General features: G+C 39.3%; 1 protein-coding gene across 5 annotated transcripts in view; it reads left to right on the top strand.

Annotated features, from left to right (window-relative positions):
* The window catches only part of LOC121962649 (diacylglycerol kinase zeta), a 113548-nt gene that overhangs the window by 25744 nt on the left and 61562 nt on the right, over positions 1 to 26242 (top strand). For 3 of the 5 annotated variants that reach the window (XM_088074424.1, XM_088074425.1, XM_088074423.1), the window contains exons 2-16: positions 10749 to 11942; positions 14017 to 14125; positions 15234 to 15329; positions 17117 to 17194; positions 18953 to 19009; positions 19170 to 19238; positions 19550 to 19621; positions 19742 to 19858; positions 22821 to 22892; positions 23668 to 23766; positions 23970 to 24052; positions 24277 to 24337; positions 24454 to 24567; positions 24956 to 25093; positions 26161 to 26239. In XM_088074424.1, the coding sequence (XP_087930550.1) occupies positions 10951 to 11942; positions 14017 to 14125; positions 15234 to 15329; positions 17117 to 17194; positions 18953 to 19009; positions 19170 to 19238; positions 19550 to 19621; positions 19742 to 19858; positions 22821 to 22892; positions 23668 to 23766; positions 23970 to 24052; positions 24277 to 24337; positions 24454 to 24567; positions 24956 to 25093; positions 26161 to 26239 (2236 nt within the window). In that variant the 5' untranslated portion in view covers positions 10749 to 10950. The remainder of the gene's footprint in view (positions 1 to 10748; positions 11943 to 14016; positions 14126 to 15233; positions 15330 to 17116; positions 17195 to 18952; positions 19010 to 19169; positions 19239 to 19549; positions 19622 to 19741; positions 19859 to 22820; positions 22893 to 23667; positions 23767 to 23969; positions 24053 to 24276; positions 24338 to 24453; positions 24568 to 24955; positions 25094 to 26160; positions 26240 to 26242) is intronic. The other 2 variants (XM_088074427.1, XM_088074426.1) reach the window with 1 other exon arrangement.

Below are 26242 nucleotides of genomic sequence, written 5' to 3'. Positions count from 1 at the left end.
TTTTATTAAAACGACAAGAGAAAATTGTTTCAGGGGGTAAAAAAAAGCAAGGGTTCTTAGGTATTTATTTATTATTTTTAAAAATTATATTAAAAAAATTATGCCACAAAATTCTTAAAAAAAATTTTTTTTTTGGGCAATGAGAAAAAAAGAAATGTTCAACAAATTGCAAGAACATAATTTTGAAGACGCTATAGAGAAAATCGACTAGGGAAAAAAGAAAAAAAGCGAAGGTAAATTTATCATTACATATCTTAAATTATGTTACAAAATTCTTATAATTTTTAAGCACCTTTTCTCTGTCATTTCCCTGTTTTTTTTATTTTATTTTAATTTTTTAAACTAATTTTCAGGTAATTTTCTTGTACTTTTTACTGATTTCTTGTTAACTTTGCTTCTTTAGATGCTGATAGCCTTCTTCCCATGTTTTTGAAAGAAATCAATCCAGTTCTCTTGGGTTTCAAAGGGGTAAATCATAACTCCAAATTCCTAAAGTTCCTCAAAGCTCACTGCTAATGTTTTTAAGGTCGACTGTTTAATGCGTCAAGTTTTGAGCACCGTAACTTTAGTTTTAAGCCTTTTAAACCTTCAATAAGTGGTGTGGAATAAAACTCCCTCTGCTACTCTTCCCTTCAGAAATCACATATATATTCCACGTTTTTTTCCCCTCATTTATGTTTTGAAGGAAGCAAAATTTGCTGGTTGGATTCAGTTCATGGCCAGTCTTTTTTTCCAGGAAGTGTTTTGTTCCTGTTCCTTCCTCCAGCCGTTAGTCCAAAGAATGTGTTCTCTATCACCTCACACATAGTTTCTCTCTGGACTGTGCCAACATATCTAGTTTTACATTTTTGAATGGTGTCGGTTATCCAGTTGTCTCTCTGCTGAAGCCTCTTACATGGCCGGGGCAGATCATGCTTCCTCTCATAGTTCACTCCATCACTGGCTGTCATAAATCTCCATCCTGATGACTTTGCCCCCGCAGTGGAAGTCCCTCACGTCTGAATAATTTTACGGATCTAAAGAAACAGCTCCCAAACTGTCTGGGCAATTTTCTGGTCTTTTTCAACCCGTCTGCAGCAGCGAATAGCTGCATGAACCGCAAATCTCTCCCCAACTTTAGCTGACCAATGAGCTGACCCCCGACCCTTGCACAAGGGTCGTTGTCTGTTTTTTATTGCAAATAAAAAACAGACAATTTTTTTCCTTTTTTAAAATTTTATTATTTTTTTAATATATGTATATATTTTACAAAACCTTATCCCTATCCATGACCCTTTTTTAACCCAACCCCATCCCATCCCCTAGACCCTTTATATGGGTAGCATGTGGCCAGTGCAGTTAAGAAGCAGTTAAAATGTACAGTTAAAAAATTGAAAAATAACAGAAAGTTAAATAAAATCTAATAATCCCAGAAAGAACATTAGTAAAGGCAATGCCTTGAAATAAAAATAAGCAGTCATAATAAAAAAAAAAAGACCTAAGGGGGAAGGACTAGTAGTCGTGAGTAATATCTCAAATACCAAAGTCAAACAAACACTTTCATACAAATCATCTGATAGTAATGAAAGCTTTTTTTCCCAGTATGAAATGGAAATGTACTTATTCTTATTGTGCACGGTGCCTGTCAGATGATCCGCGTGTAATTCCAGCTATATCTGTAAAATCCAGAGGCCTTTTCCATTGCCCATCACTCTGTGGGCAGCTTTAGGGCAGCTGCAGTCACAGAAGTCTTTCTTTGAGCTCCGAGCTCCACAGTGAAGCTGACACTAAGTAACAAGCCTGCTGGTTTTGCGGTCAGGCTGATAAACCCCAATGATTCTTGGACTTGGTGAGGTTTGAGTTTTCATCAGAGATGTCCTTTTGGTGCATTTTGTGTATGATAAAGAAGAATGTCGCTCTATCAGGCACGCGGCAAAACATTTGCATGCTTCCTCATTTTCTGCACATGCTCAAATAGTGTCCAAAAGATTTTACGCTAAGATTACATCACACACCTAAAAATAGCTTTTCTAGACTGTGGGAAGTTTTTTGCAAATATGAAAACTTTGTTGTTGATTGACTTCTACAGATGTATTTTTTATAATCGTGGATGTCTATGGGTTAACCAATTACTGCGGGTTGTTTTTTTATGGCATTATCTAAAAAAAATCTCTATCAATGCAGTGACAAAAGATCTATACTGTCACAGCCCTAAATATAGGTAAAAAAAAATTAAATTTTACAGTTTCCCAGGTTTTTTGAATGGGTTTGTAGTGGAAGCCAGTGGACATCATCTCAGTATAAATTAGAATCCGTATATTGCAGTTTGGGATAGGTGTTTTTGGTTTTTTTTTTAATGTGCATATCATATTCATCCTCCCTTGCAATAAGGTCAAGTCAACTTTATTTATATAGCACGTTTAAAACAACCAGGTTGACCAAAGTGCTTTACAGGGTAAAAAGGCAAATAGAATACATCACACAACCTAAAACAATATCAAAATTATCGGCAATATCAATAAAAACAGTAAAATCTGTTGGGATAAAAACATTTTCATCTTAAACGAAGGCCAGGGAGGAAAGATTTAATCGATTTATAGATTTTAATAAAGCCAATCAGAGCGTGGTAAAAGCGGCTAAAAGCTTTGGTCTTACCTCAGAAGAGTTAAACCACATAGCTGGAGAACACTCTTCACATGTCTGTATTTACATAGCACTCCACTGTTTTTCATGTAAATATTTAACCCAACAGTGCACAGCTCTGGATAGTCTCTCTCTCACACACACACACACACACACACACACACACACACACACACACACACACACACACACACCCACACACACACACACACACACACACACACACACACACACACACACTGGCAGAACCTCTTTTTTCTCACCCCCAGGCTGTCCACCTGAGCTGGTTGCTCATTTAACAGAGTTTTACACCCAAGAATAGAAGTATTCCAGATTTAGTCTTTATCCCTTCACCTTAAGAACACTCAGATGTGGGAAACTTGCAGACACTTATAAAACACACTGGCTTGAAGAACTTTTAGACAGCAAATACGCCGTCAGTGCAATATTTGTTTGCGTACAGATGAAGGATGTTTGTGAACTTGACAGGAAGGATGGTTCTTAGTGTTTTTGGATCTGATGGTGTCTCTAGAGAAAATGTCATTACTGTCCTGTCCATTAAAAAAAAAAAGCTTTAAACATGTGCACAAATGCTTTAAATAACAGTTAAAGTTCATCCCATCCTGACAAATGAACAGCTGTCGTGCAAATAACTACTTATTACTGATTTCACCACAACAGCTCACAGGGAGGTCAGTGTGAGTTCATGCCTCCTCTTCCTAACAGTCTGTGCTGTTGTTAACCATGAAGGCCATCTTTGCCTAACCTCGACCAAGTCGATGTAGCTATAATGTATAAACAGAGTTTGAATCTGATATGTTTAAAAAATGGTGGGCAAGAAAAAAATATTTTTGGAGTCCTTGAAAATTACAAAATGTAGTCGATAAAAATGTTTAGGAACCCTGTTTTATTGACTGTAGCTTCCCTCCACTCTTGTGGCAGAATGTCCACTTATTCACAGGAATATTCAAACATGATAACCAGACTAAGCTTCTGTTTTGGAGCATCACTCTCAAAATTGCACATATTTCCTTATATGGGCATATTAAATTACATATTCTGCGCACACTCGTAGTCTCGAGGGGACAAACTCTTTTGATTTAACGTCCTGATTATCTTTCCACATGTTGCATTTCTTTGGAGCACCATTTCAATCACAGTTCTGTTTTTTAAAGCAGTTCTGCTTTCTTCATTAGAAAGCCTTTATTTCGAGAAACAGGCGACAGGAAGATGTTTTCCTGCCTCCATATGCAGATCGAAATATCCCTGTATTTTTTCTCGTCTCGCTTCAGCCAAACAAAGCCCGCTAAGCCGTGTTGACATGCAAATACACACTCAGGTGGGTTATGTTTTATTACGGAGTACTCTCATCTCATCTCTCCCTCACTCTCCCCCGTTATGGTAAGGGATTATCATTGTAGAAGGCAGCTGTTACATAACAGCAACACATGCACATACACACACAGGCGTGCACACACACTCATAGTCATAATATAGTTAAGAGGCGAGGAGGGATTGATAGGAAAGGATCAGAGAAAAGCAGTTTTAAATATTCTTAAGAAAGTCTGTGCTAAGCATTCATTCTTTAATAAACAAACAAGGACAAATTATAGCTGGACTTATACCAATTATTTCGAGGCTGACATAGATATTTGACATTGAGTTTATCAGATAGTCTGATAAACTCAACAGTCATTTTTACATAGACATTAGAGATATTTATCACTGAAAACTGGTAATTAAAAAAAACATAAAGTACATGACCTTTCTGCACTGAAACTTATCATCACATAACATATTGGCCAGAAAGCTAATTTTAGCCAATATATCAGCCCTGACGAGTTCTAAATTAAATATACTGCTTCCTGCTTTTCCTACAGTGCAGCTGCTTTGCTGCTCGCTGTCCATTCTGCTTACATTCTCTTGCCTATTTTGTTTTTTTTTTGCGAAAAATTATGGACAGTGTATTCTTGATACTCATAAATCACAGTGACTAAAATTACCCAGAGACAAATAAGGCCCAACCATATATATAGTATATATATATTTTTTTAGGGCCTGTTAATCAGTGACTGAACACAGGGTGAAGCTCATTAGCAGCAAGAGGACAGCTGTCATCAACTGTTTTAGAAAATTGTAGAGCTCAAAACATAGACCACTTTGAATGTGCAGTTAAATGGACTACGTGGGAATGATACCACTTTACTATGGATTCAAAACAGTAGACAAAAGGATACAGGGCAGCACGGCTAACTAACACCAACATGACTGCAAAAAACAAACAGAGGAGCCGTTCGACAATACATCTGGAAGTAGTATTCCTCTCTTGAACTCTCTCAGTGCAAAGCCTAATAATAAATCATTTCCTTGGGAAATGGGAAGAAGAGTGATAGCCACAGCCCAGTGCCTTGAGATTTGTCACTATTGGCTGGCCTGCACTACTATGCAAGCAGAGGGCTTCATCAACCCCTGAGCTTAGTTGGACTCAGCCTCCTCCACAATAAAGTCTACAACTTGGGAACAGTTTTGCACCACTGCTGCAGGTTCCCTGTAGCCCTCTTCCAGTCCAGCAACCAGAAGATGAACCAACTTCTTCTGGGACTGCAGACATAATTTTTGGGCAAGTTAGAGTAATCTCCACAAGTCAAGAGCAAAGATGCTTAACCTATTATACTTCCTGCATCACCCATCTGCATCCCCCATCTGCTCCCCTGTGAAGGATGCAAGAGAAATCAATACAATGACAAGACATAAGACAACATGTCAGAAACTTTGAAGGAGAGCCAGAAGTGGACTTTAAACACAGAGGACATCAGGACCAAGACAAAGGATCTCCACCTCATTTGCTAAACACCACTTGTGAGGATTCCCTTTTTTAATCCACTCCTTTCTAGTCAGCCTCTCAACCTCCTCTCCTCTCCTGGAGTTCACAGACCAGAAGAGAGGCGTGATCACTGCTGGGACATAACTCCCTCAGTATTTACCTCAACCATTGGCTTTAAGTACCCAGTCAGCTTTGACACTTGTCTCACTTACAAAGCCTGCCGGCAACACTGCCAGGGAATTTGGTGGTCTATTTTAAACGTTTGATCTGCTGCAACATGTTAAAAGGCCCACACACAATAAAGGACATGCACTTGATAAAATCAATCTTAAGATTCAATGTAATATCTATAAAGAGAGGCTTCATAATTTCAATTAAAAACAGCTGAGGCCAGACAAGACTTTATCCCAGTAGTACTAACAATTCTTGTGCCTTGTACACCCCTTTTGAGAAGCTAACTAATCTCTTTTGTGTACTATGACTTTTTCTAGCGTTAAGCCCTTCTCACAAGCTGCTAGTCCTCCACTGCCCTCTCCGTAACAGATTCTCTGGGCAAATCATGATATCCTTAAATAGACTACATTACCCAGGGGGCACTGGGGGCACATGTACATGCACTGCATGACACTCTGGCACTCTCAAATGCAGAGACTATGTTTTTGCCATTGGTGATCATAAATCTAAGCAAATCACCATGACACGTGAAGTCCTCCAGGGTTCTACTGGGCCGCTATTTTTCAACCTTAGCATGCTCCCTCTAGGTCAAATCACACATGACAACAATGTTGCTTATCACAGATTCGCAGACGACACTCAGATTTACTTAGCTCTCTCACAAGTGACTATGGTCCCTTTGAGTCACTCTGTCAATGCCTAGAGAGAGGAAATGGCTGGATAAAATAATTCTTTTGTTAATTTGATTAACACAATGCAGTCAAGGAGGACAGAAAGATACAAAGTTATTATTCAGCTTTGAGTCAAGAGCTATAAAGACAAGCTACTAAGTGAATGTGTGTTAAGGCAGTTCAAAATTGGGACCCAAAAGCAGACACCAGAAGACTGAACTGTTTAGACGGTTTATTTTAGGAAAAAGGAAAGTTGGTTGAAGGCTTGGCTGGAGTGGACAGGCTGAGGAGGTTGGATTCGGTGGAGCAGGGCAGGCAGTGAAGTGGAAGGTGGAGAAACTAAATTGGCTGCTGAAGACAGAGGTGAGGCAGGTCGAGTCTTGTAAAGTGGTGGAGCTGGCATGGAGGATTGCTACAGAGACAGAACGATCTGGGGGAGTCTGGAGGTCTGAACCAGGGTTATATACACTGCAGGGCTTGATTGGAGATTAGGTGCAGGTGAGGAGAACCAGCAGCTGCAGGTAATCAGATGGGCAGGCAGGAGGAGGTAACCCAGAGTCCACGCCCAGCAACACAGAGGCAGGAGGAGGGAACCCAGAAGTCCACGCCCAACAACACAGACAGACTGAGACAAACATGACACAATAGGGAGGGGGAAAAACAACAGGAAAACAGGAGAGGAAAGGGAGAGGCTAAGCCCAAACCCTAACAATGTGTATGAAATCACATCTGGATTTTATCAGTATACAAAACACTTTATATAGCAAATGTTAAATGAGGTGTTTGTATTTTCCACATACTATACTACTATAACTTATGAGTTTTTTTTGTAAATACTGTACTTTGACTGTTTCAGTTTTTCAACATATTGTACTATGACTTTTTTTTTTACATATTTTACTTTGTGTGTGTGTGCTGTTAGCTTTCCTGATCTAATTTTACTGAGGAATTGTTCAGTGTGTAGAGAACTGGATAGGTGCAGTCACACTGGTGCAAAAAAACCACTTTATTCCCTGGAACAAAAAGAGTGCCCCAGGGATGACGCTTTTCTGGAGGCCGATGAGTAAGTTAGCTACACCCTGGTTCCCTCGTCAAAAAGCCTATGGGACTTTTCATTTTGTTATTCATTTATTGATTCATTTATTTATTTTAAAATGATAAAAATGATAATGCAAAATGATAATATAGGTTAGGGTTAGTATAGGGTTAGTAGTTAGGGTTAGTAGTATACTAGGTTAGTATAGGGTTAGCAAGATTCCTGTTAACAGCAGCACATAGCCTAAAACTAATAGTGATACAAATACACATGAAGAACATAAAATGGGAGCATTATTTTTCTCCATGGTTGCAAAAAGTTACGACAGCTCCTTTTTCTGCCACAGAGAGGGAAGTTTGTCCCAAAGATTGCGGCTGTATTTATATATATCCAACACCCTGATGGAGGGTGCGTCACTCAGCTGTGAAGTTAACTAAAAATGGAGAGACTCTCTGAGATGTAGCGGAAGTTGGTAGGGTCCAGTTTTTGAAATGCCTAACATCTGACTTGCTCAAGTGTGTTGAGGCGATACAGATTGTACTTGGTCACACTTCAACAAGTTTTAACTTGTTGAAACGAGGAAGCAAAGTGAAAAGGAAATCAAAGTGTCACGTGAGCGCTTTGAAGTGAACTGGCCTTAAGTCCTCAATGTGATCAAGAAATAATAATAATAATCATGGCTTCATTTGAAGAAATAGCATATCACCTCAGAACATGATTGCAGTTAGCTTCGGTGTGTGGTTTAACGGAGGCCATTCATCGCTGTGACCACCCCTGACCTTTGTGACAGAGCATTAGGGGAGAAAATGCTCATCTGTTTCATGTCAGCGGTGGGATTAAGTGAGCAGCAGAGCTTTCAGCGTGCTGATGATTCACTGAGATGGGACTTCCCGTTCGACTGCGCGGTGGTTTCAGTCGCAGAGCTCTAAGCTGCGCTGTTCTCTCTGATGTCTTGTGTTACATTATATACTGTTCCGCTCATACTCAGCGCTGATCGCACCACATGGCATGTTCTCTGAGCTATAGTCTCATCTGGTGTGCTGAGCTAGTTGTTTGTGGTCTGCAGCAGTGCGTCGTGTGGCTCCTACTCAGTCATTCTGTTTCTTGTAACTTCGTTGGTCAAACTAGAGACAAATACAAAACAGGTTCTTTGTTGATTTTCCTACCTCTCATAACCACACACCTCTTTTGTGTTTCATAGTTTTTAATGAGTTTAATGTCCCATTTACTGTAAACTGTGTCTGCAGCAGGAAACACTCGGTCCGTTTGATGCCTAGTTGACAGTTATTGTAATAAAGGACAGAGCCGCAACAGTTTAAGAGTTAATCATTGCACAGTTCTGCATGTTGCAGTTTCAGGCTTGATGCGACTTTGTGTTTCATATGCAAAACTGCCCATAGTGTGACAAGATGTGTCATCCTGAATAAATATATGCTCAGTTTCCAGTTTATTATGCCCACCGAGCTAAAACGAACGCAGTCTGAGTCAGATTTCTGCAATGCATCCTACCTTCATTAAAGTTTTTTCAGATTTTTTTGTTTTTTGACATGATGGAGCATCTAATGAAGTTGTTTACAGTCCCTTTGCCATCCAACAGCAAGTAAAAACAAGTATCAGCACAAAGTATGCAAAAATATAAATACAAAATATAAATGCAGTAATAGTAAAACAATTACCAAGTGTATGGAAATATTTAAAAGTACAAGTATGTATAATGTGCCGAGTATGTAAAGTGTGCAAAATTTATAATGTAAAGAAAAACAGAAATGAACAATCAGTACTAATATTTCAATATTTAGAATTTTAAATATGTGTAATGTGCTGAGTGTGTTAAGTGTGTAAAATGTAAAGAAATACAGTACTAAACAATTAGCACCAATCTGTGAATATATACATTTTTAATATGTACAGTGTGCTGTACTGTAAAGAAATAACATCATTTTGTGAAGGGGGAAACGTTTAAATACTTTTAAAAGGCATCTGAAAGCAGCACAAGACATGTGATGTTGCCCGAGCTTTCAGAGCTTTTAGGGACCAAAAGCAAACACTTTTCCCCATGTGCCTTACTTTGGGCCCAGATTATGTGTCATTGATCAAGCAAAAGTGGAGTTGGACACGCCCAAAATGCACTTGCTCCATACAAGTCCAGTAAGATGAATGTCACCTTTTTTGTGACATCTCAGATTTCAGTCAAATCAATGGATAGAGGAGCTCTGAAATTAAATTTGTGGCCTTGGATTAAAGCAAACCTACAGAGTTCAGATTAGTTTTCATGGTGTCGTTTCTCGATTTACCATTTTGCTCACGCTCCTGCCTGTGATAGCATAATTTGATACTTCCCGACTCAGCAAATTTGTCCTGAAAATATCTCAGCACTCAGAGTGACAGATTTGTACTTAAAGGAAAAGAAAATCCGATCAAGCTTGGGGACATTAAAAGAAACCAGGGCATGACTCTGGCGAAACCCAGCACACTTACCGGCCCTTCTCTGCACTAATAGTCACAGAAACGAAGAGAACCAAAAGCTGAATTAAGCACTAAAAGTGACCGCAACGCCTGTTCATTGCCACTGCTTATCAAATCACAAAGATAAGACGGACATATCTGTATAATCTTTTGGATGCGACGCAACACTGAGTGTGTGCGGCTGTGCTGTCTGATAAGTGTTAAAAAGGAGAGGTTAGAGATTAACCCTTTGAAACCAGAGCAAATTGACCACATTTCTTTCAAAAACATGGAAAGAAAGCAACAAAAGAAGAAATGAAAATAAATGAGTAGAATGAATAAATAAAAAATAAATAAATTTAAACCATATGAAAGGAAACTTTTGAAGATTTCTGCCATGCAATAACACCTCTACTAGCACGTGCTGCTTCATGCCTGAAGGAGCTAGTTCCTACCGCCAAGTGCATTGTATCATGTGACTTATAAAGCAAAAAAAATGTTTCCATTGCACTTTTGCAAAATACGGCTTTTTTGAATCACCAGAAAAAACAAGTCATGCTAGCGTAAAAACTTCTGTTTTCTTTTTTTCATCTCGTGAGGAAAATATCTGTTTAGCTGCCAAAAACTCAACTATGTTCTCTATCTGTGTCTAACTGTTCATCAAAACTTTTTCTCTAAATGATAAGCTGAGTGACTTTGAACACAGCAGCACTGCATCAGGGATCCATAGATGGAATTAACAGCTGGTTAGATGATTAAACATTTGAACAAATGACTTGTACACAGACACCGAGTCACTACGATTTGCCAGCGCAATCATAGAGAACCCCAGTAACTGACTTTCAGAATTTAACCAATATTTATTACTAGAAAGGAAGGACTTCGTTTTTTGAATAGTTTTACGTAAAAGATTCTGTTTGTTGATGTCAAATAGGGAACACATTTAATAAACACAAAAGCCTATTTGTCCCTTCAGCATTTCTAAAGGACGACTGGAAAGGAGCTGGACTTCCATCAGTTACCATGGATACCATCCTCCGATGCATGAATATTAAAACATCATGTGAACTAATATCTGACCTTTAACCTTGAGCTTTAGAGAAGACATGGAAAAGGCACTGCTACCTCCATTACCCAAGCCTTTTTAATATCTTCCGCATTGCGATTGACTCCAAGACATGATGGAATTCTTCTTCCAACGTCATTTCCGTCGTCGCCAAAAAAGACAGAAGCATGCGGCCGCAGCGCGTCAGCCTGGTCCTGCTCTTCAGACCAGCAAAGCCAGGAGGCGCTCCAGTGCTGGTCTGCCCTCTGTGGCTTTAGTTCAGTCCAGACGCTCCTCTGTCGGTTTGCCTCCCGTTTCCACCGACCAGCGCAGGCGCCCCAGTGTCGGCTTACTGGTGGCCAGTGGACAGAGGCGACAGTCTGTCATAGAGGTAACAAAAACAAGCGAAGCGTCAGGAGAGTCTGGACGAGGAAGTGAGAAAGCAGACGTAGTCATCAAGAGAGGAAGGAGAGGATTTCAGTATAAACCTCACCATAATCGCAATGCCCCTGGCAAAGTCCATCGAGGGATGGCGATGCGACATCGATGTCCCTCTAAAGTCAAATCTATCGAACCTCATTTACTGGGATCCTCCATGTTACTTGCGAGTTTAGTCCAGATGGGCAGAGGAGTGAAAGAAAAGGAAGACGAACTGGACGTCTCCAAGTGTTCCTGTTCTGAGTCAGATGGAGAGGAAGAGACTGATGAAGAAGATATGAACTCCAGGTCCACAGCTCAGATGCACTTAACTCAGGCAGTCCTTATAGAAAACATTACACCCCGTCCATTGCTCCGCCCTCCTCGCTGTCTTAGACGAAACTCCTCCCATCTCCTCCCGGTGGACTCTTTGTTTCGCAGCAGTGGAACAGGATATGGAGTTTACGGTCGATACAGTCGACGGGGGTCCAGTCAACTTTACCGGGCTTTAAATAAACAGATCCAGACTTCCACAACCAGCCCGAGTCTGGGTCAGTCCGCAGGTCTGAGCTCCGAGCCCGGAGCTGCAGAGACAGATAGATCGTCCTCTGGAGCTTCACTCCATAAAAGCTCCTCTTCACCCCTGGGGGGAGCAAAGGGAACCATATACTATGACCCTTATCTGGAAACATGGGAGAACTTCCTGTCGTATGTAACACACACACACACACACACACCCACACACACCCACACACACACACACACACACACACACACACACACACACACACACACACACACACACACACACACACACACAGAATAACAAAGTGTACATGTATCGGTTCTGCACTCCACTGCAGGGATCCTCTACTTGCTTTGCTTTGTGGCCACTTTTGCTTTTGTGGCCAGGAGCTGGTTGCAGCAGTTGCATCCGTTTCTAGAATGTTAGGACATTTCTCGGATGTTTGTAGAGATTTAGGATGTTTCTTGGACTTCAGGACATTTCTTAGATTTTAGGATGTTTCTATGATTGTGGAACGTTTCTAGGATTGTAGGACATTTCTAGTATTTAAGGAGGTTTTTTCAGAAGTTCTTAGGATTTTAGTCACATTTGCAGATTTTCAGACATTTCCAGGATTTTAAGACATTTCTTGGACTTTCAGACATTTCAGGATTTTAGGATGTTTGTAGGACTTGTAGGACGTTTTATAGTATTCTTGGACATTTCTCAAATTTTAGGATGTTTCTGGGATTTTAGGGGGCCTTAAAATGCAAACTGAAATTGGCTTTTAGAGAGTCGTTTTATGAAAACGCCACCCCTTCTATTGCTGTTTAAACTGGCAATGTGCAGTTCCTGCGAGAATGGTAACGTCACAGCCGCACTTCTTACATGTGCATTACATTTCAGACGCATGCACAAGTAGGAGGACAATAATAACAACAAAGAAAAAGCTCTTTTGTCTTTCAGACCATTTTCTTCCTTAGTTGTTTATACTGCGCCTTTCAGCTCCACGTCATGCTCTCCTTATCGGCTCTTTGCTGCTTCAGACGGATTGTTTAGATTTTTTAGATTTAGTGCAAAGTTGTTGTAAAAGGCTGCTGTTTCAGATGGATCATTGCAAGACTTTATCCAGTGCTCGCAGTTTGTCATTGATTTAAATATGTTAAACTATACACACACACACACACACACACACACACACACACACAGAATTTTTTTGCACTGTCAGCCAGGAACAAGGGAGTAACAATAGCAGCTAATGTGCATGCTGTCCTCGTGTCATAATGTTGAACTTAAACACACAGATAACATGAAATATCTGTGTTTGTTTCCACTGTCCAAAGACAGGCTACTCTGGAAGCTGAAATGCTCCTAAATGTGAATGTGACTGGTTGTCTGTGTATATGTGTGTCAGCGTGGATGGATAAAAAGTGTCACTGCTGTGCACTATGGCCAATTTTTGGTTGTGTGTATTGTGTGCGTACTGTCGGTTTAGACATCAGCGCAGAGCATCATGGATTGAATGCAGATACTTAAACCGTTTTCCAACTGATGCGGGGAAATGTTTCAATCTGAAATATACTTCTGTATTGTACTCTTTATACTTATTACTTGCTAGCAGGGAAATCAAGAAATTTCAACACACCCCGGAATATGAATTTTAAGCTTTTATTATGCCTCTGTGCTAACGTCTTTCTGTTCATCTGATTCTAGTAAAAGCATTATCTCAAGAACACTTTGAGGGAATTTCTTCAAATTTCAAACGCTAAATCTCAAGGGCACCTTTGTGCAATTTCTTCAACTTTCACACAAACACTGGCTTTGATTCAGCACTGAACTGATTAGAATTTGGTGTTCAGCGGTCGAGGTCACTGTGACCTTGCATCAGTCTCATTTTCGTGTACGCAATATATGAAGAAAGCCTTGAGGGAGTTTCCTCAAGTTTCACAGACACGGATGTAAACTTTAAGTGTAACTTGACAGGTGCGCAGAGGCATACAACAGCGGTATATCTAGTTTTTCATATATTTCTTTTGAATTTGAACCTGCGGAAATAAGAAAACCTCCAAGAATACGCCTAAAAAAATAACCTTACTTTGTTTGACATGTTAAGAAGGAACATTTCCAAACATAGAGATCCCATTTTTCACTTTCAGATCTGATGTTGGGAGATTTTAGTTTTATTGTAAAAAAAAAAATGTTGTTGCCTCTTTGTATTTGATCGTTGAGCAGAAAATAAGAGTATTCACAATTTGCTGTCTCTGTGTGTTTTTCCAGGAAAGCGATAGCAAAGTCTGGCCTGCACCATCTGCCCTGTCAGCCCAGCACATCGTCCCTGGGCAGGACCGACCCAGAAGCAAGTATCCGCAGCACTGTGGACTGGACTGTGAGTCAACGGGGGTTTAAGAAAACACAAACAGAAAATGTTGGCATTGCATGTTTCCACAGCAACGTTACATTTCCATGTAATTATGTCGCGGATATGCTGAAATGTCAACTTTCACAACACATGTTTCAATAAGATGTGGTTAACATGTTGTGAGGAACAAAAATGACATACGGTTTGAAAAAGATCATGTTTTGGCTTATAATACTGTGTTTTGGGGGCACAATCCCCAGTAGAAATGAAGTGATGGGCTTCCAAAAAATGACGTAAACTAAAATGACCTGACTTAAAAAAACAGCAATGACTCGCTAAATTAAATCTGATTTTGAACAGTGGTCTGCAGCTCAGCAACTCCTCCCCTACACCAGAAAATAAAAAAAAATGATCAAATGATTGGCAGCAGCGGATTTCAAACAAAACCTGTAAAATTTAAGTAAAATATCCCATTTCAAATAAAGTTTTAAATTTTCATCAAAGGTTTGGTGGAGAAACGCTTTTACTTTTTTCCCCTCTGAAATTTTTACAATCAAACACCTTAAATTAAGGGGCAGCATTCAAAAATCTAACAGAAAAACACTTATTTTGCAGATTTTTCTGATTTATTACAATCATACACCCTCAATTTATTGAAAAACGAGGAAAGAATCTGAAAAAAACCTGTATAATTGAAGTAAAATATCCTCATTCAAAGAAAGTGCAAAAATAGTACATTTACACAAACTTTCATCATAGGTTTTGCAGAGAAACACTGTTATTTTACAGATTTTTACTAATTATTATGATAAAGCATTTTCAGTTACGTGATGGTACTGAAGTTCTGTAGAAAAATACTGTTATTTTACAGATTTTATGAATTATTATGATCAAGTACCTTCAGCTGAGTGAAAAATGGTGAAATGACTGGCAGTAAAATGTGTGGGAACCCTACGTTAGTCAAATGGCATAGCCTCAGGCTGAGAATGAACTGTCAGTGGTTTCACAATACTGCACGTCTTTCAAACATCATCAATTACCCATGAGCCTTTAATTTTTCAGTGACAATAAAACAGATTTATAGAAAATGAGGTGATTTTTTTTTTAAATGCTCTGTGTCCTTGTGTGTCTGCAGGAGACAGCTGTGTATGGAGATCATATCTGGTTTGAGACAAATGTGTCTGGAGACTACTGTTATGTGGGCGAACAGCACTGTATAGCCAGAGCACTGGTGAGTGTCTCACCCTGATTGTGTCCTCTGTCCCCCGTCCCTCTGTCCTCCATCCCTCTCTGTGTTCTCAGCACTGTTTTCTACACGCTCCATTCATACAGCTGTTGTGATTTAGTGCATTAGGGTGACGCATCACACAGTTTTCTCTCAGTTTCTCAGACCAAATGTTTACACATCTGCATATTTGCAACTCACGTGTTTACACATCGAAATCTGCTAAATGTTCTCTCGCACAGCCTTTCAAATCTGCACCAACTAAACAACTGAAGCACTTTTAAAAACATCCCCTTCATCAAAACAAGTAGCAACATCTCATGGTCCAACTTTTTTTTTTTTATCCACGTCTCATCAGGCTTCATTTGGCCTGTGGACAGTGGTGGACAAAGTATTCATATCCTTTACTTAATTACTCATACCACCCTGGAAAAATGCGCTATTACAAGTAAAAAGTAAGAGTAAGTATACCTGGTAAAATGTACTTAAAGTATGAAAAAGTCAAAGAAGCAAATACAGAAAAATCTTCACAACAAAAAAAATTCAAAACATAGAAAAAAACAACCCCAATATCTCCAAATATAAAAAAACCCACCCCAAAATTATAAAAAAAAAGGGGGCAAACGGTTCAACTTGAACTTGATTCATTCTGTTGTGCATTCTCTGTCATTACTGCCCGTCACGCCACCAACAACTATATTCAGATTTATAATTAAAGTACATCAAGCCCATTAATCACTCTGCCTACCTGAGTGAATCTCTGACAGCTTACTGACAGTAACTCCGCTGCTGGATAATCCTCTCATATTTGCTAAAAACAACACCTCATGAACAGTGATGCTGTTGTGATTCATCCCCAGCATCAAGGCAGTCATTCAGTGTCACCGAACATGGTCGTGTCATGTTATAATTTCACTCCTGTCAGCTCATATTAAAGTCAAACACATGGCAAGCAAGTCACATCTCTCTCTCTCTCTCTCTCTCTCACACACACACACACACACACACACACACACACACACACACACACAAACAAGGTCAGTCATGTTCTTTCTATGAATCTGTTCTCAGTAAGAGGCATTTGACTTCTTGCAGCACATGGCTGACTCCAAGTGGCCACAAATGGTATTACAACTTAATTTTATCTATTTATTTACTTATTTTTGAGAAAAAATTAGACACTTTATTCATCTTTGGAAGGGTTAAGGTAATAAGGAACTCTACAAGACATGGCCAAAAAATAGTTAAAAATTACCCAAAAACAAGAACAACAACAACAAAAAAGCCATGAAAATAAGCACAAAGTCAAAGTTAAAAATAAAACAAAAGAAAGAAATTGACCAACAAAGTGATGAAAAAAATCTATATGTAGACATTTTTCCTGCAACATAAATTAAAAGTTAAAAAAAGGGTTTCTGGACATTTTTCTAGTTTTTTTGTGATAATTTCCTGATTATTCCTTGCATTTTTTGCAATGCATTTTAAAAAAATAATTTCAGGATATTTTCTTTCTTTTTTCTTGCATATTTTGAGACATTTCTTGACAAATTGTTGAATACTTTCCCCCCTGTCTTTTCCAAAGAAATCAAACCAGTATGAATAGGTTTCAAAAGGGAAAATCCCAGAGGGGAAATTCAAATTTTCTCACTGTGTTTTTATGTACACACAAACCGGTAATACTCCTGAAATGCATTCAATTTTATAATTACAGTTACACTTTTGCTCATGTGATTTTTTGTCAATGATGTTTTTCTGTATGTGAAAACTGATCATGTTCTTCTTCTCTTTTATAGCAAAAGTCTGTCAGTCGCAGAAAGTGCGCCGCCTGTAAGATCGTCGCCCACACCATCTGTATAGAACAACTGGAGAAGGTAATTTCTCTCTTGTGTCCTCAGAATACTTTTCCCAGACTGATCAAGAAATCAAAATGAATTAAGCTGTTTAATTGACTTTATGGAGACAAGAAACGTAAAGATGCAGGTGTGAAACGTCCTCCATGACAGACAGATAAAGGTGGAGAGAGGATAAAAGATGGATATTTAAAGCATCTTACACGTGGGATAAAAGGTGACGGAGGCACAAATAAAGAAGGATTAAACTTTTAGTCCTCAAGGATGAGTTTAAGATGAGAGAGAAGTGAAAAAGACGGATTACCTTAAAGCCTCACTCATGATGGAAATCTAAAATTGGATCCAAGATTCTTTATTTATTTCACAGTTATTTCATTTGTTTCATTTTCATTGGAGGACAGCTTGTCTTTAAATGTCCCTCCTGTCTAACTTGCAGTTTCCCAGCTCTAGGGCCATTCTGTTGGACGCCACCCTGCCCCTCAATGAGCCAGACTTTAGAGTGAGATACACAAACCTCCTCCTGTCTCTCCTCTGTCCTCGTCTCTGTCCCTCAGTCAGACAGAAACACACAGACCAAAGGTGGTGTCTGGACCTTTGTGCATGTTAGTGTTTCCCGCGGGATGAGAATTTATTTGGAGAATCTTTGTAGGTGGGGGCAAATGCATGGGGGAGTGCCACCCAAATGAAATCTCTACAATACATGGTAAACACATATAGCGTGTATTCTCTTAAGGTTTGTGGATAATGTACTTTTAAAGGTCCAGTGTGTAAAATGTAGTGGTCACAAATGCAAAATGCAACCTTCTGATACTCCAACAGATGAGAATTCCTTCAGTTTTTATTGTTGAGGAAGTTTTAATGTGAAGCCATATTCGAGCCTCTGTCTCTTGAATATGATATCTCTGATGTCTGTCTGATGGGAATTTCTTCAAATTCAGCACAAATGTCCAATTGGACTCAACAATAAATATATTAGATTTCGATGGACATAGATCAAAGGTCAAAGTCACTGTGTCCTTGTGTGTCTCAAGAACACCTTGACTGAATTTCTTCAAATTTAACGCGCGTGTCCACTGGACTCAAAGATGAACGGATTAGACTTTTGATTTAGATTTTTTATGTTTATTCCATTGCTGCCAGTATATCCTGCTAAATCCTACGCACTGGATCTTTAAATGAGTCTATCGCATTTGAATCTAGTCCAGGTCGGACACACATCCTTTGCAAACTTCCACTTTTGTTCTTGCATCATGGAAGGGTGATTTTCTTTTCCTTAAATCCCGTAAAAACTTCTCTTTAACTGATTTTCTTTTTCCATCAAACTGGTATGACAAATCTAATGCCACTTTCTGAAACAGCAGAGGTGGAGGTAACAGCAAAGCGGGATCAGGACAGAAACACTCTTTATAGACTTTGCCGTCGACATGGAGAATAGAACATTTCCGAACCCCCACAGTGCTCAGCACATGGAACAGTTTGGTTGACGATCACAGAGTCCTTTCGGTCTATCTGCTCTGGTCATGGTGGCCCTAGTTTTTCCTTTTCTTCTGTGTACACTTCATCTTAGGAAATTGGGGTTGTTACACCATTTTCCTCCGCCACAAAGTCACACGTTTGAACCTCTTTGTCATAACCACTTCTTTCTCTTAAAACATGTTTTTCCCTGCCTACCCGATCACTGGAAATCCTTTCAATCAAGACTCTACAGCCGTCCGTTCTGGAGCTTCATGCTTTTTCCTAAAACCTCTCACAACATTTTCTTTCTCTGCTCTCCTCCAGATTAATTTCAGGTGTAAACCATCTTTCAGAGAATCAGGCTCTAGGAACATCCGAGAGGTGAGTTCTTGGACGTTTAAATCCAAGCTGTGCTGCTAATTACTCAGATTCTTCTTTTTTTGCAAGCCCAGAAGCGAACAGGCAAATATTTTTATGTTCATATTCAAAATGGGTTGTGAATTCATTGGAAAATGACCATTTGTGCGATTTGTGTGTTTAGCCCATTGTGGTGCGTCATCACTGGGTGCATCGGAGACGACAAGAAGGCAAATGTAAACAATGTGGGAAGGTGAGTGGTATTTCTGATCATTTCTTTCTATTAAAAAACAATATAGACATAGACATAGCATTTTTGCTTTGGCTTTACTTCTCAGCCCCTTAGTTTGCTGCTTGGTTATTCACTTTTTTTTTTTTTTTAACATTCGTAAACATTATTTCTCTCTTGCAAGTCCCCCAAATTAATGGAAGTGATATCCTAAATTGGCTAAATTGGCACTTTATCTAACATAAATGAAACAGGAATTTTAATTTGATTTTTCGAAAGCAGTGAAGCACAAAATTAAAGGAGGTAATAATTATTGTTTCTGTTTTCGTGTGCAGGGCTTCCAGCAGAAGTTTACTTTCCACAGTAAAGAGATTGTGGCCATTAGCTGCTCCTGGTGCAAACAGGCTGTGAGTATGTCTGGAAAAGATATATACATATATCAACGGCTTTTTCTGCAGAATTATATTCTCTCTAGTCTTTAAATCGGAATAAATACATTCATAATATTTCCATATTTCCCTCTTTAGTATCACAACAAGGTGTCCTGCTTCATGCTGCAGCAGATTGAGGAGGCTTGTCCAATAGGAGCTCACGCTGCCCTCATAGTTCCGCCCACATGGATCATTCGAGTCCGCCGCCATCAGGTAACGCTGCTTTCAGTCTCTTTTTTTCCTCCTAGTTTGATTTTATTGGAAACACAAATATAAAACATCAACCCACACCCACCCTAAACAAACTTTGAGTCTACATTGAAAATAATGGTGATAATGATAATAATAATAATAATAATAATAATAATAATAATAAGCCAAACTAAAAAACTGAAATATCAAATATGATGCAAAATGATTTCTATTTACTCTGGCTATTATTTCATAGTTCAGGCTTTACAGGGTTAAAAAGATAGTTATAGCTTATTAATCAGAAGCTTTTATATTGTGCCGAAGTGTGATATGAAGGGTCGCCTCCTGACATCAACTTCCTTAGCTTGAACCTTGAAGTGCAAACTCGATTTTCTCAAGTTTGAGAAAAAAAACATCATGTCCTCCAAGCAGGGAGACGCTGATAGAGGACTCGATGATTTCCAGAAGAATTCTCCTTCGTGCCAGGAAGAAGGATAATGCAATTACATCCGCCAGTTTGGCTCGTACGTTTGGCAAATCTACAGAAACCCTAAAGGATGTCAGTTGAGGGACATGGCTGCAGATCCATTTGTAGAACGTCGGATAAAGTTTGAAAAAAGTTCCCCCTAAAGTTTTTGAAATTTCCACGTTGGGTATATTCTGCTAATTTTGCCTTTGAATAGTATCCTGTGAAGGGCCTTGAACTGTACGACCTTGAGCTTTAAGACCCCACCAATGGTCTTAAAGCTTAACATTAATTTCTTTCTCTCAAGCAGCTTTAGCTTTAAAACCAATTTGTTGTAATGCGACATAAGGCAAAGATAAATCCAGTCGAGGATCCAATTTGAGGAGTTCCTCCCAAGGCAATTGAGTCAGTTGTGAAGGAAACTAAGTGGATACATAATAGGTGTTTTCAGACTAAACTGTTCTGGATAATCCTTGAAAGGAACTGCCCATTGAGCTGAGAAACACATACCATCACCATTTTTTTTCATTTGCATTGCCAATAGGAACACTGAAGTTATTACTGTAAGACAGGCAGTGGTTGCTTTAGCAATGTCAGTTTAGCTTTGATGAGCCAAAACCACCTATTTCCACTACTTTATATATGCCAGGGGGCGTGTCTAGGGAGTGGCCTGGGGGGTGGCACGGCCCACTCTGAAATCTGACTGCCCACCTCATTCAGATTCTGCTCAGTCATGTTGAATTGTTTGACAAGCAAACTGAATTTTTGTGTAAAGGTGCAGTTTTGGCTCTAACCGGAGAGGCAGTAATGTGCCAAAGTTGTGTCTGGCCTGCCAAAAAGCCACAGAAGAGGAAGAAAATCTGTTTTTGAATTGGAGCGGAGCCACAGCTCTCTATTTTACATTCGTGTGGAGTCACTCTGTTGGGGTTTGAGTGGTAGCCCTATATGTCTTTTTAACTATAAACAGGAATGTAAGACACTGCAATGTTAGGAATTTCAGTAGGTTTGCCTGCCTAAGTCAGTGCCCCACTTGGGCCACCTCAGTGATAAAAGTCTGGACGTGTTACTAATATACGACCTAAAGCCTGGACTTTACCGTCAGTCCATTTGTCTGTTTTCGTCCACGTTTTTTATTAACTGCTGCTGTCTCTGTTTTGCATTGTATGTTGTAACAGGCTTTATGTGGCCAATGTATGCCTACCCTCTCTGAAATAGGAGTTCAAAAAAGTCCCTCAAAACATCACTATAAGAACTACAATCGCTCCTAGTTCTTGCTGTGCGGACACAATGATAGGTGATTGTTTCTAAAATTACATTTTATTGAAGTAGAGGTGAATTTAAAGTGACACCAGAGCTGATAACAGATTTGACATGCATGGCATTGACTGAACAGCAGGGGGTGTCAGCTGCACGCGAAAGGATAGCAACTTTTGGATATCAGCTGACAACTAATAGTGAGTGAAATTTTGTTGGGGAAGGCCTTATCCAAATTTCATTTTCTGGAGAACACCTCCACTAGCTTTAGGGTGTTTAGCAAGTCATAAAAGTTCATTTTGTTTAAAGTATGAAAAAAAGATAAACAAAGTGGGGTAGATTGAAACAAAAAATGGGTAAAATAGTCTGTTTTACAACAATAATTCTGTAAGTTATATAATATTATAGCTATTGTTATAATTTCTCTGAACGTCTGATTTTGTTTGAGAAAGTTGGGGGAGTTTGAAGATAGTGTCAACCCCCAGATATTTGAACCGTAATTGGCGTATATTGAAAGGCAAGTTTGACTGCTGCAGCTGTGAAGCTGTTATATTAATAACAGGGAAACCAGTTGCTTTTTTTTGAAGATGTGGAGATCTGGGTAAAGAGATAGCTTTTGTTCTATCTACCCTCCAGGTGAACTTTCTCGCAATAGAGCGGAGAAACAGGGGTTTTTGAAAAGGGGCTCCATCACTAAAGTGAATAAAAGGGGACTTTGATGAGTCCTGTGAGGCAGTGTAAGAAAAATCAGTTGGTGTATCATTAGTGCAGACTCTCACCTGCTGTTTAATCTATATATGGAAGATGGATCCATGAGGTGAAACGTTCACCAAAGCCATATTTTCTAAGAGATTACAACTCCTCTATTCTATCAAATGCTGTTTTTTTTTAGTTTAATGATGTAACAGCTTCACAGTGTTTGGTGGTTTATCCTCTTTCACTTGTGTTTCAAAATAAAATGAAACATTTCCAAATATTGGTAGTTAAATTCCTCCTATTGTGATTGTCTTGAGACTAAGGTGAGATGGTCAGCATATCAGAATGATGTTGTAGTGAGCGGTTTTGTCTCCAGCATGTTAATAATGAGCGTGCATGTGTTGATGTTAAGCAGAAGCTTTGTCTTTAACTTCATCACACACATTTGTTTTAATGAAGAGAAAGACCGTTTCCTTCATTATGAGGAAAAAGCTGCTTCCTGTCTTCCTCTCTGCTCTCCGTGAGATCAGCCCGCAGTGACCTGACTCTAATTTGTGTCTCTGACAGTCATCTATGAAGTCAAGTAAGAAGAAGAAGAGAACATCGTTCAAGAGGAAAAGCAGCAAGAAAGGAGCAGAGGTGAGTCCTGTACTGTCGTTTGCATCTTTAGCTACCTGGTTATGAGATACGAATTAAACAAGCAAAACATATTTTATGTCTCCTTACAGTGCTTTTGATTATTTGCTTTGTGTGTGATACACTCTGAAACTCCCTTATAGGATAACTTTGGTATTTTTCAACCTGGATCCTATTTTCCCATGTTTTTTGTGCACAATGGAGATAGCAGTTTTTGAAAATTGGTCTAGTATTAAGCAGGTTTGTTTGTTTTTGCCACTGACAGGCTCATACTGTAATTCTAAGTGTGCCAACTTTATAGAAATGATCCCTACAGAGATAGACATTTTTTTATAGAGTAAGATCCATTTTATTTAAACAGAAACAGCCCCAAAATCGCGATCCAGCAAACTCCATGTAAATGAGCACATTTTTTTCATTGGAAAACACACTTTATTTAAAGTTGAGAGAAATAAAATAAAACTTACAAGAACCATCATTTTTTCACTGCTCCAAAGATCACCAAGTCTTGTTTGGTTGAAATAAACCCTTAAATGTTGCCTCTTAAGTCTGGTAAGCTTGGCAGTAGTGATTTGGGGCTTTTTTTTGTCACTGTAGACTGCAGCGCTCTCACTCAATACTGGACTAGTTTCTAAAATTGTCGTTCCCTTTTGTCACTTGGACATAAAAACATGGTAAATGTGTTTGAAAAATGCTTAAGTTACTCTTTAAGTATAAAACCTTTTTTAAAGATAGGGGCGGGATTTGTGGTAAATTTGCAGTTGTTTTTGTTTCTCAGGAAGGACGACAATGGAAGCCATTTTTAATCAGACCCATCCCTTCACCGCTGATGAAACCACTGCTGGTGTTTGTCAACCCCAAGAGTGGAGGAAACCAGGTATTCATGAGCAACCCAGTCAACACAGCCACTGGGTCAATTACTGGAGTGATGCTGGTTCAGTGAACTAGTAAATAAACCATTAACAAACCATCAACATGACTTACAAAAGTCTTACAAAACAATGTCTTAGTACCAACTGAATCTTTGTTAATTGAGTTACTGCCAGTCCTCCTGCAACCATTATTTTCTCTGTCTGACAGGGTACGAAGATCCTGCAGTCCTTCATGTGGTTACTGAACCCCAGACAGGTGTTTGACCTGAGCCAAGGAGGACCAAAGGAAGGGTAGGTTTCCCTCTCTCACACACACACACACACACACACACACACACACACACACACACACACACACACACACCCACACACACTCACACACACACACACACACACACACACACACACACACACACACACACACACACACACACACACACACACACACACACACACACACAGCTGGTGCTGTCAGATTTGTTTGATTTAATCAGTAATCAGTGTCTATCTTATAGCCTGGAGCTGTATCGCAAAGTCCATAACCTGAGGATCCTGGCCTGTGGAGGAGACGGCACGGTGAGTAACACACCAACACACACAGACTATGATGTCAAGGATACATAACTTCCTGGATAGATAAAGGGACACAGCTTTTTGTCTCTGTAACGGCATGTCTGTGTGTCTGAAACCAGGTGGGCTGGATCCTGTCTTGTCTCGATGAACTGGCCTTAAATCCTCAACCTCCTGTTGCCGTGTTACCACTTGGGACAGGAAATGACCTCGCCAGGACCCTCAACTGGGGAGGGGTGAGCACAAACACTGACAAACACACAGCTGAACCGTACGAGTCAATACAGACAGTCTAATTACACGCTGCTGGCAATCCGAACAACTGCTGGCTCATTTCTAATTCACCACTCAGTGAGCCCTCGTATGCTGCGCTGAAGCTTCTGAATTTGCTTATTTTTTTTCTCTTTAATTTGTCACTAATCTGTATGTACATATGGATTCAGTCCAAACTAACAAACAGGTGGTTCAGACACAGCTTTATGTTCTGAGCAAAGTTTCCTCAAGCTGCAGCTATTGTTATTCAGACGTAAGAAAGTCCATCTATTTCAGCACGTCAACATTTATATTCATATACACATGTATGCATGTATATGTACATTTTCTGCAACTATCCATATATTCCAGGGCTACACAGATGAACCTCTTTCTAAGATCCTTTCTCACGTGGAGGATGGGACTGTCGTCCAGCTAGACAGATGGAATCTACAGGTTGAACCAAACCACGCTGCAGGGGCTGAAGTGGACGAACAGCAAACTGATAAGGTCAGTGCACATATACACACAGTGGCTAAAAAAAGTTATTATATACACATACTCTGAGCTGACTTTTGAAACTTCCATAGTTTAATAAGTTTATGGAGCCTAAGGACTCTAAAAACAACCCACTGAATGCGCTGACCTGCATGTACAATCCAGAAATCTTCTCATTCTCTTGCCGATGCCTTGTCTATCAAACAGTTTAATTTGCTGTGGATGCAGCTTCTTAAGATAAATAAAATAAAAATAAAATTAGAATACAGCCTAACTTCACCACCCAGTTACACACTTGAAGCTTTACAACTATTCTAAAGCATCTTTGCCAGACAGAAAAATATTTCTAAAAAGTGTATGAATTTACAATTAAAAAGTACATTTAAATTTGTTAAATTTTGGAATAACATTCAGCCAATTTTGAAATCCAAAAGTGAAATACTGTTGCCAGTGCAAACAATTTGTTGTGGATTTATGGACCTTTTAAATGTCTGCTGATTTCACAGCAAATATAACCAAATATAACAAGTAATGAGAGCCTTTATAGAAATATAGTGGATTCAAAGTCATATGTTTCCAAAAAATACAATCCTCCCGTAAAGTATAGATACTCAAAAACTGTACTTAAGTGCAGAACTTAAGTAAATGTACTTAGTTAGTGTCCACCACTGCCTCTGATTGAGCCATAACATGCTAAAAAAAAGTGAAAAGTGAGTGAACTTGTTTATTCCTCCATGCGTTATGCAAACATTTTTGCCCAGCTACTTTAGATACAAACGATGTCTGTAATTGTCAGGCTTGTTTTCTAGTAACAAATGAACACAAATATGATATTGAGACCGATATCAGCATGTGTGGTTGTGCCTTTGGACTTTGATACTACAATACGTGCACTCATTTCCTGCCAAATTTCCCTTTAATGAAAACACGGCTGTTTAAACAAATAAATACTGACAAATATGTCTCTGCTCTCTGTCCATGGTGCTGAAATATGCAGCTAAATAGATCTGATGAGTGGACTACACTTTTTACTCAGATGTGCGTGTTGTGTGTTCATGTTCGTGTGTGCTCTCTCTCAGCTTCCTCTAGACGTTTTCAACAATTACTTCAGTCTTGGATTTGATGCCCATGTGACTTTAGAGTTCCACGAGTCAAGAGGTA

Source organism: Plectropomus leopardus, chromosome 24 (assembly GCF_026936395.1).
Source record: "Plectropomus leopardus strain MGB_pleo_1.0 chromosome 24, ASM2693639v1, whole genome shotgun sequence".
Lineage (NCBI taxonomy): Eukaryota > Metazoa > Chordata > Actinopteri > Perciformes > Serranidae > Plectropomus > Plectropomus leopardus.
The sequence above is the reverse complement of the archived record's forward strand: the minus strand, read 5'-3'. Positions and strand labels throughout refer to the sequence as shown.